The sequence below is a fragment of the Trachypithecus francoisi genome, unplaced genomic scaffold (assembly GCF_009764315.1).
Source record: "Trachypithecus francoisi isolate TF-2019V2 unplaced genomic scaffold, Tfra_2.0 Lachesis_group13, whole genome shotgun sequence".
Classification (NCBI taxonomy): Eukaryota; Metazoa; Chordata; class Mammalia; order Primates; family Cercopithecidae; genus Trachypithecus; species Trachypithecus francoisi.
Window position 1 is genome coordinate 55,093,320 of NW_022681458.1, and position 14,218 is coordinate 55,107,537.

At 34.2% G+C, this 14,218-nt stretch overlaps 1 protein-coding gene across 3 annotated transcripts in view; it reads right to left on the minus strand.

Moving 5' to 3' along the window:
• Positions 1-14,218, minus strand: part of ITGAV (integrin subunit alpha V) — a 96,670-nt gene that overhangs the window by 13,303 nt on the left and 69,149 nt on the right. For all 3 annotated transcript variants that reach the window (XM_033230930.1, XM_033230929.1, XM_033230931.1), the window contains 7 exons: positions 13,065-13,219; positions 10,308-10,445; positions 3,404-3,471; positions 2,595-2,742; positions 2,028-2,120; positions 482-561; positions 31-111 (listed from right to left, as the gene is read on the minus strand). In XM_033230930.1, coding sequence (XP_033086821.1) covers positions 31-111; positions 482-561; positions 2,028-2,120; positions 2,595-2,742; positions 3,404-3,471; positions 10,308-10,445; positions 13,065-13,219 — 763 coding nt within the window. The remainder of the gene's footprint in view (positions 1-30; positions 112-481; positions 562-2,027; positions 2,121-2,594; positions 2,743-3,403; positions 3,472-10,307; positions 10,446-13,064; positions 13,220-14,218) is intronic.

Here is a 14,218-nt window from a genome sequence, read left to right on the forward strand (position 1 = left end):
TGAGATACTCAACTAAGTATTCATACTGACCCTCTTATCTCAACTGCAGCTAAAACAGCAAGGTCAACTTTGTGAGATACAACTGGGCTTACTTTGTCAAATAGATTTGAGCTGAAAAAGAAAAAAAAAAATACTTAAAACGGAATTATGCATAACCACCAAAAACATACAGAGGCAAATCCAGTGAAACTAAAAATTAACAAAAGAAACAAGTGTAAAGCTTATACTTCAACTTAGTTATTTTCATTAACATTTAATTCCAAGAAGATGAACGTTTTATTTCTGGATTTTAAATTTCGTTTTACAAACTCAAACCTGACAATAAAGTTATTCTTATAACATAAATATTGATTTTAAAATGCTATAATCAAGCAATAAAATTTAATCTGTGCTATTCTATATTTAAAGTATATTACATAGTATATTTACAACAAATAATATTTATTTGATAATCATAAGTGAATATAAGTTGTTTTCATACCTTTGGATTTGTAAGTCAAATTTCACAGAAGTATCCATCTCTGACTGCTGGTGCACACTGAAACGAAGACCAGCTAAGAGCTGAAGGAGAGAGGAAAAGATAGTAATGTTAGTCAATGTCTAATTAGCAAAATTTCAAATCTAATGTCTAAATAAAAAATAATGTTCTAAAATGGGGTTTTTCTGAGCTTACAATAAAACTGAACAAAGATAATTAAATCTTATTTTCTATTAAATCTGTTTTACTTAATATACCTAGGCCAATCCATAAGACAGCCTATTTAACAATTATTAATCATAATTATACCTCCTTATAATACGATCTTTCTAAAAAATGCAAAAGTAAATGTTTGTTGATTCAGTGAAAGTCTAGCAACTGGGTGCAATGATTTGATAACAGGAAGCTAACAACCAAAGTATGTGCTGTGTTCATAGCCCAGAAAAGAAGAAATGGATGATTTACCAGAGTAAGAGAACCTGGCTAAAGAAGGCATGAGTAGGGCCACAACCAGAATTTCTCCATACACCTCTCATAACACTCCCAACACCAAATATCCTAACTCCTGCAGGCAGAAAATTGGTAGATTTTAAATAAAACAACTGAACCACCAGGTACAAAAAAGTCTTCTTGGGGATCAATGACACATAGAAACAGTACTTCCTGGATACTGCCTCCCACCCCACAAAGTCTGGAGTTGGCTACTTGGAATAAGCAGAAACTATATAATAACCAGAAAGCTAGAGAGAATGAGAATATGAGAAAATAAAAGGCATGCTCATTGTTAATAAAACATGTAATACATGTGAAAAATCGAACTTAGGGTAATTTGTTCAAGTTCTCTTCCCTAAGATACGTTACATCTAGAAATAATAATGACTTGTAATAGAAGACATACTAAAGAAACATGGAATACTTAGAACTATATTACTACATATCTTCAAAGTACCCATATCAATATGTCATTAATTAAATTCTATTGAAAAAGACACAGCATATACTGCCATTTTGTCCTTGCTACTAGGAATTCTACAAGGTATATTTTGTTTACTTTTTAGAGGATTCGGAAAGTGAGCCATTGGCTGCTGCTTTTCAAGCTCCTGGGCACCCTGCTCTACCATCTGAAGGGGAGCCTGATTCAACTAATCTTTGCTTTGATCCTCTGTGTGGGGCCTGTGATGGAATCTAGCTCACCTAGGATTGACAGTCTTAGTAGTTGCCAGAGTAGCTTTTCAGGATCCATTAAGGCATCAGTGAAAAGTGCAAAATTATTATTTCAGTCCTTAGTTTAAACCATGTTCTCATCCATTTACTGAAGTGAAGGAGGCGTACAGAGCAGCTGATTGCAAACCGTGTAAGAGCACAACCAATTGTTTTGTATCTTAGTCAAAACTATGCAAAACTCTGCTAATCATTTAACTGTTATATCAAAACCAATTTAAGGACATTGTTTTGAAGCACTTATTTTTAAAAATTACTATGAGCCCAGAGAACAAGATGCTTTTCTATTTGCCGGGGAGAAAAAATCTGTCTAATTAAATTGTCTTACTTGAGTTCCAGCCTTCATTGGGTTTCCAAGGTCACATACCACCTGGCGAGTTTGGTTTTCTGTCTTAAATGCACAGGAAAGTCTTGCTAAGGCCTTTGATAGACAAAGAAAAAGGATATGAAGGGAAATAAAATATCATGCAGTTGGATCTTTCAGTTTCTTGTACTAAGCAAATAAATCTAGTTGAGCAAACCAGGAGGTAAGGAAAAAGCCAGAATTGGGTACAATTGCTACATGGAAATGCAGAAGTGTTTCTAAAAGATCCCTAGAGGGCTACCATACATAACCATAAAGCCTCTGACAAATAATTTGATGGACAGGCTTAGACACTTTATCTATCTAACCTCGTTTCCAGGCACTTAGCTTGCAGTTCTAAAAATGTCATATCAATGCATTATGCAAAGTATTAGGCTTAAAAGGAATTATGTAAGATAGGCACTCCATTGTCTAGCAATTTAGCCTTAGGTACAATAGCTAAGCTTGTGCTTCACTAAATAGGGGAGCAGCTCATTAATGTTAATAAGATCTGTGAGTGCATTTCGATTTTTAAAGAGGCAGTCTGCTTACTTCACTGTTTCGGACAACCCCGATGAAATCAGCCTGCAGTGGAATGGAAACGATGAGCTCAGCTTCATAGGCACCTTCTCCTTGGTTCTGAGCCTTAACAATCAATGTCAGAGGGTTGTCATCCCCAATATAGATCTTCTTTTGATCACTACAAGTTAACAATACAAATCCAGACTGAGAAAAAAAGACTAGATGGAGAAAGTATGACTGTTCAAAGAAACAAGAGTTAAGTACACAGCACCAACATGTTCAACAGTGTCTCAAGATATTTTAAGACTACTTCACAGCTTGATAGACAACAGAAAATAGCACACTGGGTGCAAATCCAATGTTCTCTCAGTAAAAATAAACATTGATGCCACTAATATATCACTATCATTCATATCTATTACTGAAGTGAATTATATGTACTTTGTAATTCCCCAATATTTTTCTAAAAGCTAAATTAATCATGTGTCATAATTCTCACAATATTCTTTATAATTCATATACCATACAACATCGTAAGGATATTCCTTGAGTTCAAAGTATATTTACAATGAAATGTATCTTTAACATGATACAATATTACTTTGTGATATTACCCAAAGTTGAATGGTAATAACTCTGTCAACCTAGGCAACTAGTGAAAACACAGTAGCTATTTTCTTTAGAAGCTCAATATTGATAGTTTTAGTATTATAGAAACTCACGCATTACCCTCCAGTATAACTAATTCTCGTTAAAATATGTTAGTCCTTGGAATAGAAATATGTACCCTTCCATTTAAATTTCTTACTACATTATTTACCATTTCAAGCAAAACTTACCTATCTACAAAAACTTCCAGTTTGGGTTTACAGACATTGTCTTCACCACAGTCAAGCAGAATGTGAGCCTAGAAAAAAACATTTTGTTTTTCTACATGAAAAATACCAATGCAGGTGGCATAAGCATTGTTTATCAATATCTATGTGGTTATACATGTATGTGCACATGTATATATTTTCATGTACTCATCAGCTTGTTTGTATACCTTAACGCAAAAGAGACCATGGCCACTTATTTTTAAACAGGCCAGTGTAGCCAGTCAAGAATGAGAAAGAAGAAAAAGATTCATAGGATATAATACAGTTCCTTGGAACCTTTCAGTTCTATCTCAAATTAAGCTGTTACCATCTTTGAATGAGGACTGGTGTAAAAGAGAAAGTAATAGTCAAGAAATGATACTTCATTTTTACTCTGCTGCTAGCTAAGTTGTGAGATGTCGGGCAAAACAGACTACCTTCTAGAGTTTCTCATTATGGACTGTGCCTCCACCAATATCATGGAAATAGGGCTGCAGAGGATAAAAGAATAAGGAGCTGTACGTATTTAGCAGACAGGCAGAGAGACCAAGGGGCAAAAGAAACTAGATAAAATGAGTCCAGCATTGCACGGTCATTTGGAAAAAGATGAAGGAAAAGGAGCTTGAAGCATTATAGCTAGCCAATCAGGGTAGGTGAAAAAAGCAAAGACCTGAACTTTTTTCCCTTCTAGATCTTGTCAGAAGAATGTTCCAGCTACAGCAAAATGGAAAAACCCAAAAGAGAGAAACCCTGGGAAAAAAGCAGAGGAGCTGGGTAGGATGTGAAAGAAGAAACATAAAAATTAAGAGAAGAATGGAAAATAAAGATGAGGCCATTTTTGCTTCAAGCACAGAAGCAGACAAAAAGAAGAGAGAAAAGGATTTAAAGGAAAAGAAAAACGGAGTCCCTCAAAACAGGGATGATGATTGATGATGATTGTACACTTCCAAGTAACAAGGAATGTCTGGAATTAAGGCTTCAACATACACATTTTGGGGGAACACAGTTCAGCCCTTAGCAATATTTAAAATATTGTCGTTTTTACATATAATCGCTTAAAAATTATCAGGGGAATATTTTGCATTCTATTTCTTACTGTCTTCAAAATCCAGAATGTATTATATACTTTCAGCACATCTGAATTCAAATACTTAAGTTTTATTAGAAATTTTTTTGTATTTAGAATTCATATAATTAACAGTTGAAAAAGTAGATTCAAATAGTCAAGTTGTTCTAAACATACTAAAAGTTTTGCAGTAAGAGAATTAAGCATCAGCTTTTAACATTAAATTAATTAAAATTAAATAAAATTTAAAAATCAGTTGCTCAGTGACACCAAGCCCATTTCAAGTGCTCAGAAGCCACATGAGGCTTGCAAGTGGCTGTATATTGGATAGAGATTCTTAACTGTCGTTTTAATTTGAAGGAAACACAAAAATATATGTGAATTAATTCACTTACCTAGATATATGCAGTTGCTATAAGCCTTTTTCAAAGAGGACCATTAGAAGAACTATATGGTGATTCTTTACATCACGCCAAATATAAATGAAGGCTTGATTAGATTATATCAGGAAGAAAGTGTGGACTTTGCAGATAACAAATTAACTAGTGATAAGATATGTATAACATTCCCAGTTAGAATGTTAGATGAGTATCTTAAGTTTGCAATGAGACATATGTATAAAATATTAATGAAACTGTAATATAGAGACACTTGGCTAACATCACTCTATAGGGGAAGAAAAGGACTTAGCTGGCATTGAAGCAGCCATAGTATTAAAATATGCTGTCAGGAAAGATAGTTTCAGAAATGGAAAAGCAATGTCTTCCATGCTCAGACAACCAAATCTCTACAGTTATATATATTATATCTTGCACAAAGTAAGAAATTAATATGCATTTGAGGCCGGGCACGGTGGCTCATGCCTGTAATCTCAGCACTTTGGGAGGCCAAGCCAAGTGGATCATGAGGTCAGAAGATCAAGACTGTCCTGGTCAACATGGTGTAATCCCGTCTCTACTAAAATACAAAAAATTAGCTGGGTGTGGTGGTGGGTGCCTGTAGTCCCAGCTACTCAGGAGGCTGAGGCAGGGGAATCGCCTGAACACGGGAGGCGGAAGTTGCAGTGAGCCAAAATTGCGCCACTGTACTCTAGCCTGGCAGCAGAGCAAGACTCCGTCTCAAAAAAAAAAAAAAGGACTTAATGTGTATTTGAATCAAAAAAATGAGAGAAAAAAATCCAACTCTTTCTGCAGAAAACACTAAATCTCTAACACCAAAGGTTTAGGGAGCAGAAAGGGAAACACTAGAACTGCACTGTCCAATATAGTAGCCACTTGCAAGCCTCATGTGGCTTCTGAGCACTTGAAATGGGCTTGATGTCACTGAGCAATTGATTTTTAAATTTTATTTAATTTTAATTAATTTAATGTTAAAAGCTGATGCTTAATTCTCTTACTGCAAAACTTTTAGTATGTTTAGAACAACTTGACTATTTGAATCTACTTTTTCAACTGTTAATTATATGACTTCTAAATACAAAAAAAAATTCTAATAAAACCTAAGTATTTGAATTTAGATGTGTTAAAAGTGTGTAACACACTCTGGATTTTGAAGACAGTAAGAAATAGAATGCAAAATATTCCACTGATAATTTTTAAGCAATTCCATGTAAAAATGACAATATTTTAAATATTGTTAAGTGCTGAACTGTGTCCCCCCAAAATATATATGTTGAAGCGTTAATCCCCAGTATCTCAGAATGGAACTGTATTTGGTGATATAGTCTTTTAAGAGATTATTAAGTTAAAATGTCTTTAGGGTGGGCCCTAATCCAATGACTGATGCTTAAAAAGAGATTAGGACACAGACACACACATGAAAAGAAGACCATGTGAAGACACAAGAAGGTGACTGGTGACCATCTACAAGCCAAGAAGAGAGGCCTCAGAAGAAATTAGCCCTGCGGACTCTTGATCTCAGACTTCTAGGCTCCAAAATTAGGAGAGAATAAATTTCTGTTGTTTAAGCCACCCATTCTGTGGTACTTTGTCATGACAACCCTAGTAAACTAATACAGATATATTTTTAAAATAAACTTCAACTATACATTTTCTACCTTTTAAAAAAAGTTGCTTTTTTGGTTCCATATGAACTTTAAAGCAGTTTTTTCCAATTCTGTGAAGAAAGTCATTGGTAGCTTGATGGGGATGGCATTGAATCTATAAATAACCTTGGGCAGTATGGCCATTTTCATGATATTGATTCTTCCTATCCATGAGCATGGTATGTTCTTCCATTTGTTTGTGTCCTCTTTTATTTCACTGAGCAGTGGTTTGTAGTTCTCCTTGAAGAGGTCCTTTACATCCCTTGTAAGCTGGATTCCTAGGTATTTTATTCTCTTTGAAGCAATTGTGAATGGAAGTTCATTCCTTATTTGGCTCTCTGCTTGTCTGTTACTGGTGTATAAGAATGCTTGTGATTTTTGCACATTAATTTTGTATCCTGAGACTTTGCTGAAGTTGCTTATCAGCTTAAGGAGATTTTGGGCTGAGACGATGGGGTTTTCTAAATATACAATCATGTCATCTGCAAACAGGGACAATTTGACTTCTTCTTTTCCTAACTGGATACCCTTGATTTCTTTCTCTTGCCTGATTGCCCTAGCCAGAACTTCCAACACTATGTTGAATAGGAGTGGTGAGAGAGGGCATCCCTGTCTTGTGCCAGTTTTCAAAGACAATCCTAAGTCAAAAGGACAAAGCTGGAGGCGTCACGCTACCTGACTTCAAACTATACTACAAGGCTACAGTAACCAAAACAGCATGGTACTGGTACCACAACAGAGATATAGACCAATGGAACAGAACAGAGTCCTCAGAAATAACACCACACATCTACAGCCATCTGATCTTTGATAAACCTGAGAGAAACAAGAAATGGGGAAAGGATTCCCTATTTAATAAATGGTGCTGGGAAAATTGGCTAGCCATAAGTAGAAAGCTGAAACTGGATCCTTTCCTTACCCCTTATACGAAGATTAATTCAAGATGGATTAGAGACTTAAATGTTAGACCTAATACCATAAAAATCCTAGAAGAAAATCTAGGTAGTACCATTCAGGACATAGGCATGGGCAAGGACTTCACGTCTAAAACACCAAAAGCAACGGCAGCAAAAGCCAAAATTGACAAATGGGATCTCATTAAACTAAAGAGCTTCTGCACAGCAAAAGAAACTACCATCAGAGTGAACAGGCAACCTACAGAATGGGAGAAAATCTTTGCAACCTACTCATCTGACAAAGGGCTAATATCCAGAATCTACAAAGAACTCAAACACATATACAAGAAAAAAACAAACAACCCCATCAAAAAGTGGGCAAAGGATATGAACAGACATTTCTCAAAAGAAGACATCCATACAGCCAACAGACATATGAAAAAATGCTCATCATCACTCGCCATCAGAGAAATGCAAACCAAAACCACAATGAGATACCATCTCACACCAGTCAGAATGGCAATCATTAAGAAGTCAGGAAACAACAGGTGTTGGAGAGGATGTGGAGAAATAGGAACACTTTTACACTGTTGGTGGGATTGTAAACTAGTTCAACCATTATGGAAAACAGTATGGCGATTCCTCAAGGATCTAGAACTAGATGTACCATATGACCCAGCCATCCCACTACTGGGTATATACCCAAAGGATTATAAATTACTCTACTACAAAGACACATGCACACGTATGTTTATTGTGGCACTATTCACAATAGCAAAGACTTGGAATCAACCCAAATGTCCATCTGTGACAGACTGGATTAAGAAAATGTGGCATATATACACCATGGAATACTATGCAGCCATCAAAAAGGATGAGTTTGCGTCCTTTGTAGGGACATGGATGCAGCTGGAAACCATCATTCTTAGCAAACTATCACAAGAACAGAAAACCAAACACCGCATGTTCTCACTCATAGGTGGGAACTGAACAATGAGATCACTTGGACTGGGGAAGGGGAACATCACACACTGGGGCCTATCATGGGGAGGGGGGAGGAGGGAGGGATTGCATTGGGGAGTTATACATGATATAAATGATGAATTGATGGGTGCTGACGAGTTGATGGGTGCAGCACACCAACATGGCATAAGTATACATATGTAACAAACCTGCACGTTATGCACATGTACCCTAGAACTTAAAGTATAATAAAAAATAAAAATAAAAAAAATAAAAAAATAAAAAATAAAAGTAAAGCAGTAAGTTTTCGAGGCACACAATAATGTTTTGGGTTCACATAATATAGAAATTTAACTGTAATAAATGCTGAATAAATGCCAAAAAAATAAAAAAATAAAATAAAATAAAATAAGTTGCTAACCAGCAAATTAAAAATTACAAATTTAAAATTACAATTAAAACTTTATATTTCTATCTGACAGCAAAAAGAGAGTGCAGAGAAGTTTGTAATGTAACCAGCGAAATGAAGGATCCATTTGAGAGAAAAGAAAATGATAAAAATGGTGGAGTAATTAATTAACATAAAAACAAGAGTGAATAACAAAGCTAAGCATGTAGAAAGAAACATACCTAAAAATTAATATGTCACTGATGGAACAAATGTAGGACACAGAGAAGACCAAAAAAAATTTTTTTTCAAACAATGAAGAATGAGAATAGGTAGGAAAAAAAGGAAGCCAAATATTACTGCAGTTATTTTTGCCCTCCAAGAGGTTCCAAAAGTTAGCCTACTTGATTAGCCGGTTTTAACACGGTGTTGGCATTAAAGAGATTGGATGGGGAGTTTGGAAAACTAATCAGAAGCAGTGATAACAATGATAATAAAAGATTTCTAAAAAATTATAAAACTATAAACAGAAAATAAGCATAACTCATATATGAAAGCACATTATATAAAGGGACAAGTAATAATGAACTTTTAAAGAAAGTATAATACTGAATGACAGACATTAAGAGGCTCAGGTGGTCATTATTAAACTATTAATCAACGTAATATTGTACATTCAATAAAAATAAAAAATGCAAAGAATATAAACACAGAAGTATGGTTATAAGTTCTATGTTAATGAATACTAGAAAATGGCACATATACCATGATTATTAATGTACAGAACGAAATATGAAATTGTTAAAATATAAAAATTAGAAAAGACTTTTAAAAATATTTTAATTTGCCTTTTGCTACCATGACATATAGTAATCTCAAATTATAAAAACAGAAAACAAACCAAAAAAAAAAGAGCTTATGGGATCTTAGAAAGACAAAAAAAAAAATGACAACCTAAATTTAGGGCAAAGAGTTCTATGAAAGAAGAAATATTAATGTAAAAACATGAACATGTAATTTAAAAAGGAGAAATAGTAATTAGAATTAACAATATTTAAATACATTATACATAAGATTTTCTAAAAATAGAATACCACCTATCAAATTTTGTTGCTTTCTTTGGTTTTCTGAAAAGAATTATTTATTTACTATATATGCACTTTTTAAAATTAAAATATCAAAGATAACATAGACACCAAACATCTTTAGCGAAATACTAAAATATGTAAACAAACTGGCACATTGCTGTTCTCCTTGAATTATTTTCCTATTTCACATATATGAAATGTGATCCTGTCTTTCTCTGTATATCTATGTTAAGTGGCTTTAAATATCTCTGACTTGAAAATTCAGATTCCCAAAAAAATAAAAAGGAAAAAAAAAAAAAACAGAAAATTCAGATTCCTAACCTTCTGACTTTGACTAAACATCTATCAACATAATAAAGGAAATTTCCTCTAATATTTAATAACATGAATTGTAAAGAAAAATCACAAAATATCACATTAGTGGTAAATTGAGTACAGTACCTGTCGACTAATGTTAGCAGGCGTGAACTGGTTAAGAATGGGTTGCAAGCCTGTTGTATCAGCAGCTGTTCTATAATCCAACCAATATTCCATAAAAATGGTAATTGGAGTGAGTTTGTCTCTAAATTCAGATTCATCCTAGAAATGGAAAAGCTTTGAATTAACGATAACATCAACCTAAATTATCTGGAGAAATCCGTAAGTGCACAATACAAAGCCAGCTGTATTCACCTGAGCCTTCAATTCTAACAAAATTCTCTGGAAAATTATACTTATGTAGAAATAGAATATCCAAAAGATTATCCTTATCAAGTAAGAACGTTTAGTCAATTTTTGTTTTACAATGTACTATTTGATTCACACGAAAGTACGAGACATGTTAACATGAGCACTCACACACACCCAACATAATAAGAAGAACATTATTGATACTGCTTAAGCTACCCAAATACTTCTTTCTCTTCCTTCCTCTGCACTCCTTCTCAATAGGATCACATGTAGTCTTCTGTGACTTGCTTTCTGTCCTACACTCTCACTAAGATCCATCCATTCTATTGCATGTAGCCTACGTTAATTTTGTACTGTTCAGTACTATTTCATCATGTAAATATACCACAATTCATTTATCCATTCTGTCGAAGGCTATTTTTATTGTTTATGGGTTTTGTTTTTGCTATTACAGAAATTGCTATGATTATTCTTACACATAGTGACAAGTATATTTGTCAGCTCTATAGTACCACATCATTTTTCAAAGTCTTCAAAACAATTCACACTGCCATCAGCAATGTATAAGAATTCTTAATTCACATCTTGACCAATTAATAGGTATTCGCGGACTTTGTTTAAATGTAAGATTCTATTCCTTCATAGCCATAACTTGGGATATTTGTCTTACTTCTTAAATCACGAAGTTTTTAAAATTTAATCTCAAATCTTTTTTGTACTTAAGACAGTCACGTTTCTTCTTTAATCTATTCATGTGGCAAATTACATTTTTAGACTTAATATTAACCCACTCTAGGATAAATGATAAGCCCAACTTGGTTTATGTATCTTTTTTTACAAACTGCTAAGAGTTATTTGCTTATAATGGCTTAGTAATCTTACATCTATTGTAAGACTAGAATGAAATTCTCCCTTCTGGTACTATTTTTGACCAGTCCAGGAACCAATTACACTAGTTTCACAGATTGACTTTGAAATATTTTGTTTTTTATTCTTTCAAAGAGCTATTTAAAATTGAGAAATCTTGTTCTTGAATGTTTGGTAGATATTGCCTATAAAACCATCTGGGCTTTGTCGTTTTGTAAAGATTAACTGCCAATTCTATTTGTTAAGTGTTTAGAGGATAATTCAGGTTTTCTGTTTCTTCTTATGACAGTTGTATTGTTTCACTAAGAATTTCCAGGTTTTGTCTAAAAGTTTTCCTATGTATTGGCCCAAGGTTATTCATAATATTCTGTTAATTCCTCCCTTATCTGTAATGCCCCACTTCAATTCTTATTTTTATGGTATTTTCTTCTTACCTTCATTTTTTCTTAACTTTCATTTAAATTAAATAGCATTTAAGGCTATACATTTATCTTTATATTCTACTGTTGTGATAGCGTATACATTTTGATATGTCATATTTTCATTGTAATACAGTTGCAAGTAAATTTCCATTATGATCTTGTTTTTCACCCATAAGTTATTTAAAAATCACACTCCCCAATTCCCAGTTGATCTTTTTGTTATGGATTTCTAACCACTGCACTGTAATGGCACGTATTCTATAAAATTACTTTTTCAAATTTGTTTAGACTTCCTTTATGGCCTATGCATGGTCAGTTTTTATATTCGTTAATTGTTAGGTATAGATTCTATATAAATCTGTTAAATCAAGTTCATTAATTATGTTGTTGTCTAAATATTTACTGATGTTTTCGTCTTGTTTTGTTTTTTCCTTTAAATAAAATAAAGTCTCACCCAGGCTGGTCTCAAACTCTTGGCCTCAAGGGATCATCCTGCTTTGGCCTCCCAAAGTGCCAGGATTATAGGCTTGAGCCACTGTGCCCAGCCCCTTTATTTCTTTAAACATTTTATACAAATTTGTACTCTGTAACTGGCCTTTGCGGGTCTAAAATCTGATGCTTCTTCTAGTGGTTTCTTTGTGTGTGTATGTGTTTAATGAATTCATATTTGATCAAACTTAACCTGTGGAAATCCTGGGGCCCATACTGGATAGCTCCCCTTCAGCAAGGTTTTACATTTGGCTCTTGCTGGAATCAGGACACACCTCTGTCGTAAGAACACTCAGCCTTATACATATGTCGGAATTCCTGTGCTGGTGTCTGCAATTACCACCTGCCCTCTCCTTAGGCTTCATCCTTTGCCAGCAACTCTGGCTTATATATTTGCTTATAATCCACAATTCAGATTTTTGCAACTGGAGTTTTTTAGTTGACTGATTATTTTTTGGACCATGATGATTTCTTTAACTGTCTTGAAAGTCCAGTTGCATTTAACAAATATGTTTATCATAATTTGTTCAGTAGTATTGTTGTGGAAAGGCCATTTGGAATATCCAGTCTGCCAGAAGTAGAAGTCCATCATTCAGGTTTGACACTTTACAAAGCTAAATTTCCTTTGTGTATTTTTCTGTTTTTCCTTTTGATCTAACACTAATTTACAGAAAGTGAAAATCATTTAGATAAAAAAGAAAAACTAATGACTGAAAAGGAAAAACAAGGTAGCAGAAAAGTTATCTCTTACCCGCAGATACGCTATCAATTCCTCACACTGCATCAGTCCCCCTCTTGAAATAGTCATATTCTTGGAGTGACTTGGGGACCTGCTGTAGAAAAACAGTGCTCGCCGAATTGCTCCCTTTTGCTTGAGTTTATCCAAAAGAAGTTCCACCTGGAAATCTACGTAAACCAAAGGATTTATAACCAACATATTCTTTATGGACACCTATCTATTCTACCATATAGTTTTAACAGAGATCTTTATTCCTTAAGAAGTAAATTGTTTCTAATTAATTTAAAATGTCATTACATTGTAATGAGACTACAACATATTAATTCTGAAAAAAATTTAATAATAATTAAATAATTAACCAAACTTTCCCTAAAGTAATGTCATAAGTAATTCCCCAAAAAATGATAGTAGTAAGCCAATTATCAGACAGGAGAAATGCTGTCGTTTAATTTAAGCTGAGAGGAGGAAATCCAGAGGATGAAACATGTGAATTGAGACTTCCACCATAAATTCAAGTAGCAAGAGTCTTGCTGATTTTGATTAAGAAGTATTTGCTCATATGTACTCATACCATCATATTAAACACTATGATGAATGAACAGTTTGCCCCACTTGAAACTCCTGCTTCCAGTGAAGCTACCGTATCAAATTGTCAGATGAATATGCCTTCAGGAAGCAAGTGATCAAACAGAGTTAAATACATCAAGAATCATTGTAAAACAAGTATGTAGCAATTAGGATTACCGCCTTGTAAGATTCAGTTCTTTAAGTAGTTTCTTAAGAGAGTGCAAATCTTTAAAACTAGAAGTCACGTTGCTAGTTTCTCTAAAAGTTGACCATTTCAAATTTGGGTGAACACCCAGGGTTATTTTGCTTCATGTTCTGCTCTACTTGGCCACATTGTCCTCCATGCTGTTTCTCAACCACTGAGCACATTTCCTGCTTCAGGCCTGCTGAAACTGCTAGTTCCTCTGTGTCAAACACTCCTTCACATAACCCATAGCTCCCTCATTTCCTTCAGGTCTCTACTGAAAAGTTGTCTCCTAAGGAGACCTTGCTTGGCTGCCCTGTGTAAACTTACACACAAACACACACCCAGCGGTTTCAGTTTCTTCTCTGCTTTATTATTATTCTTTACCACTTGCCATTAACATACTGACAAACCT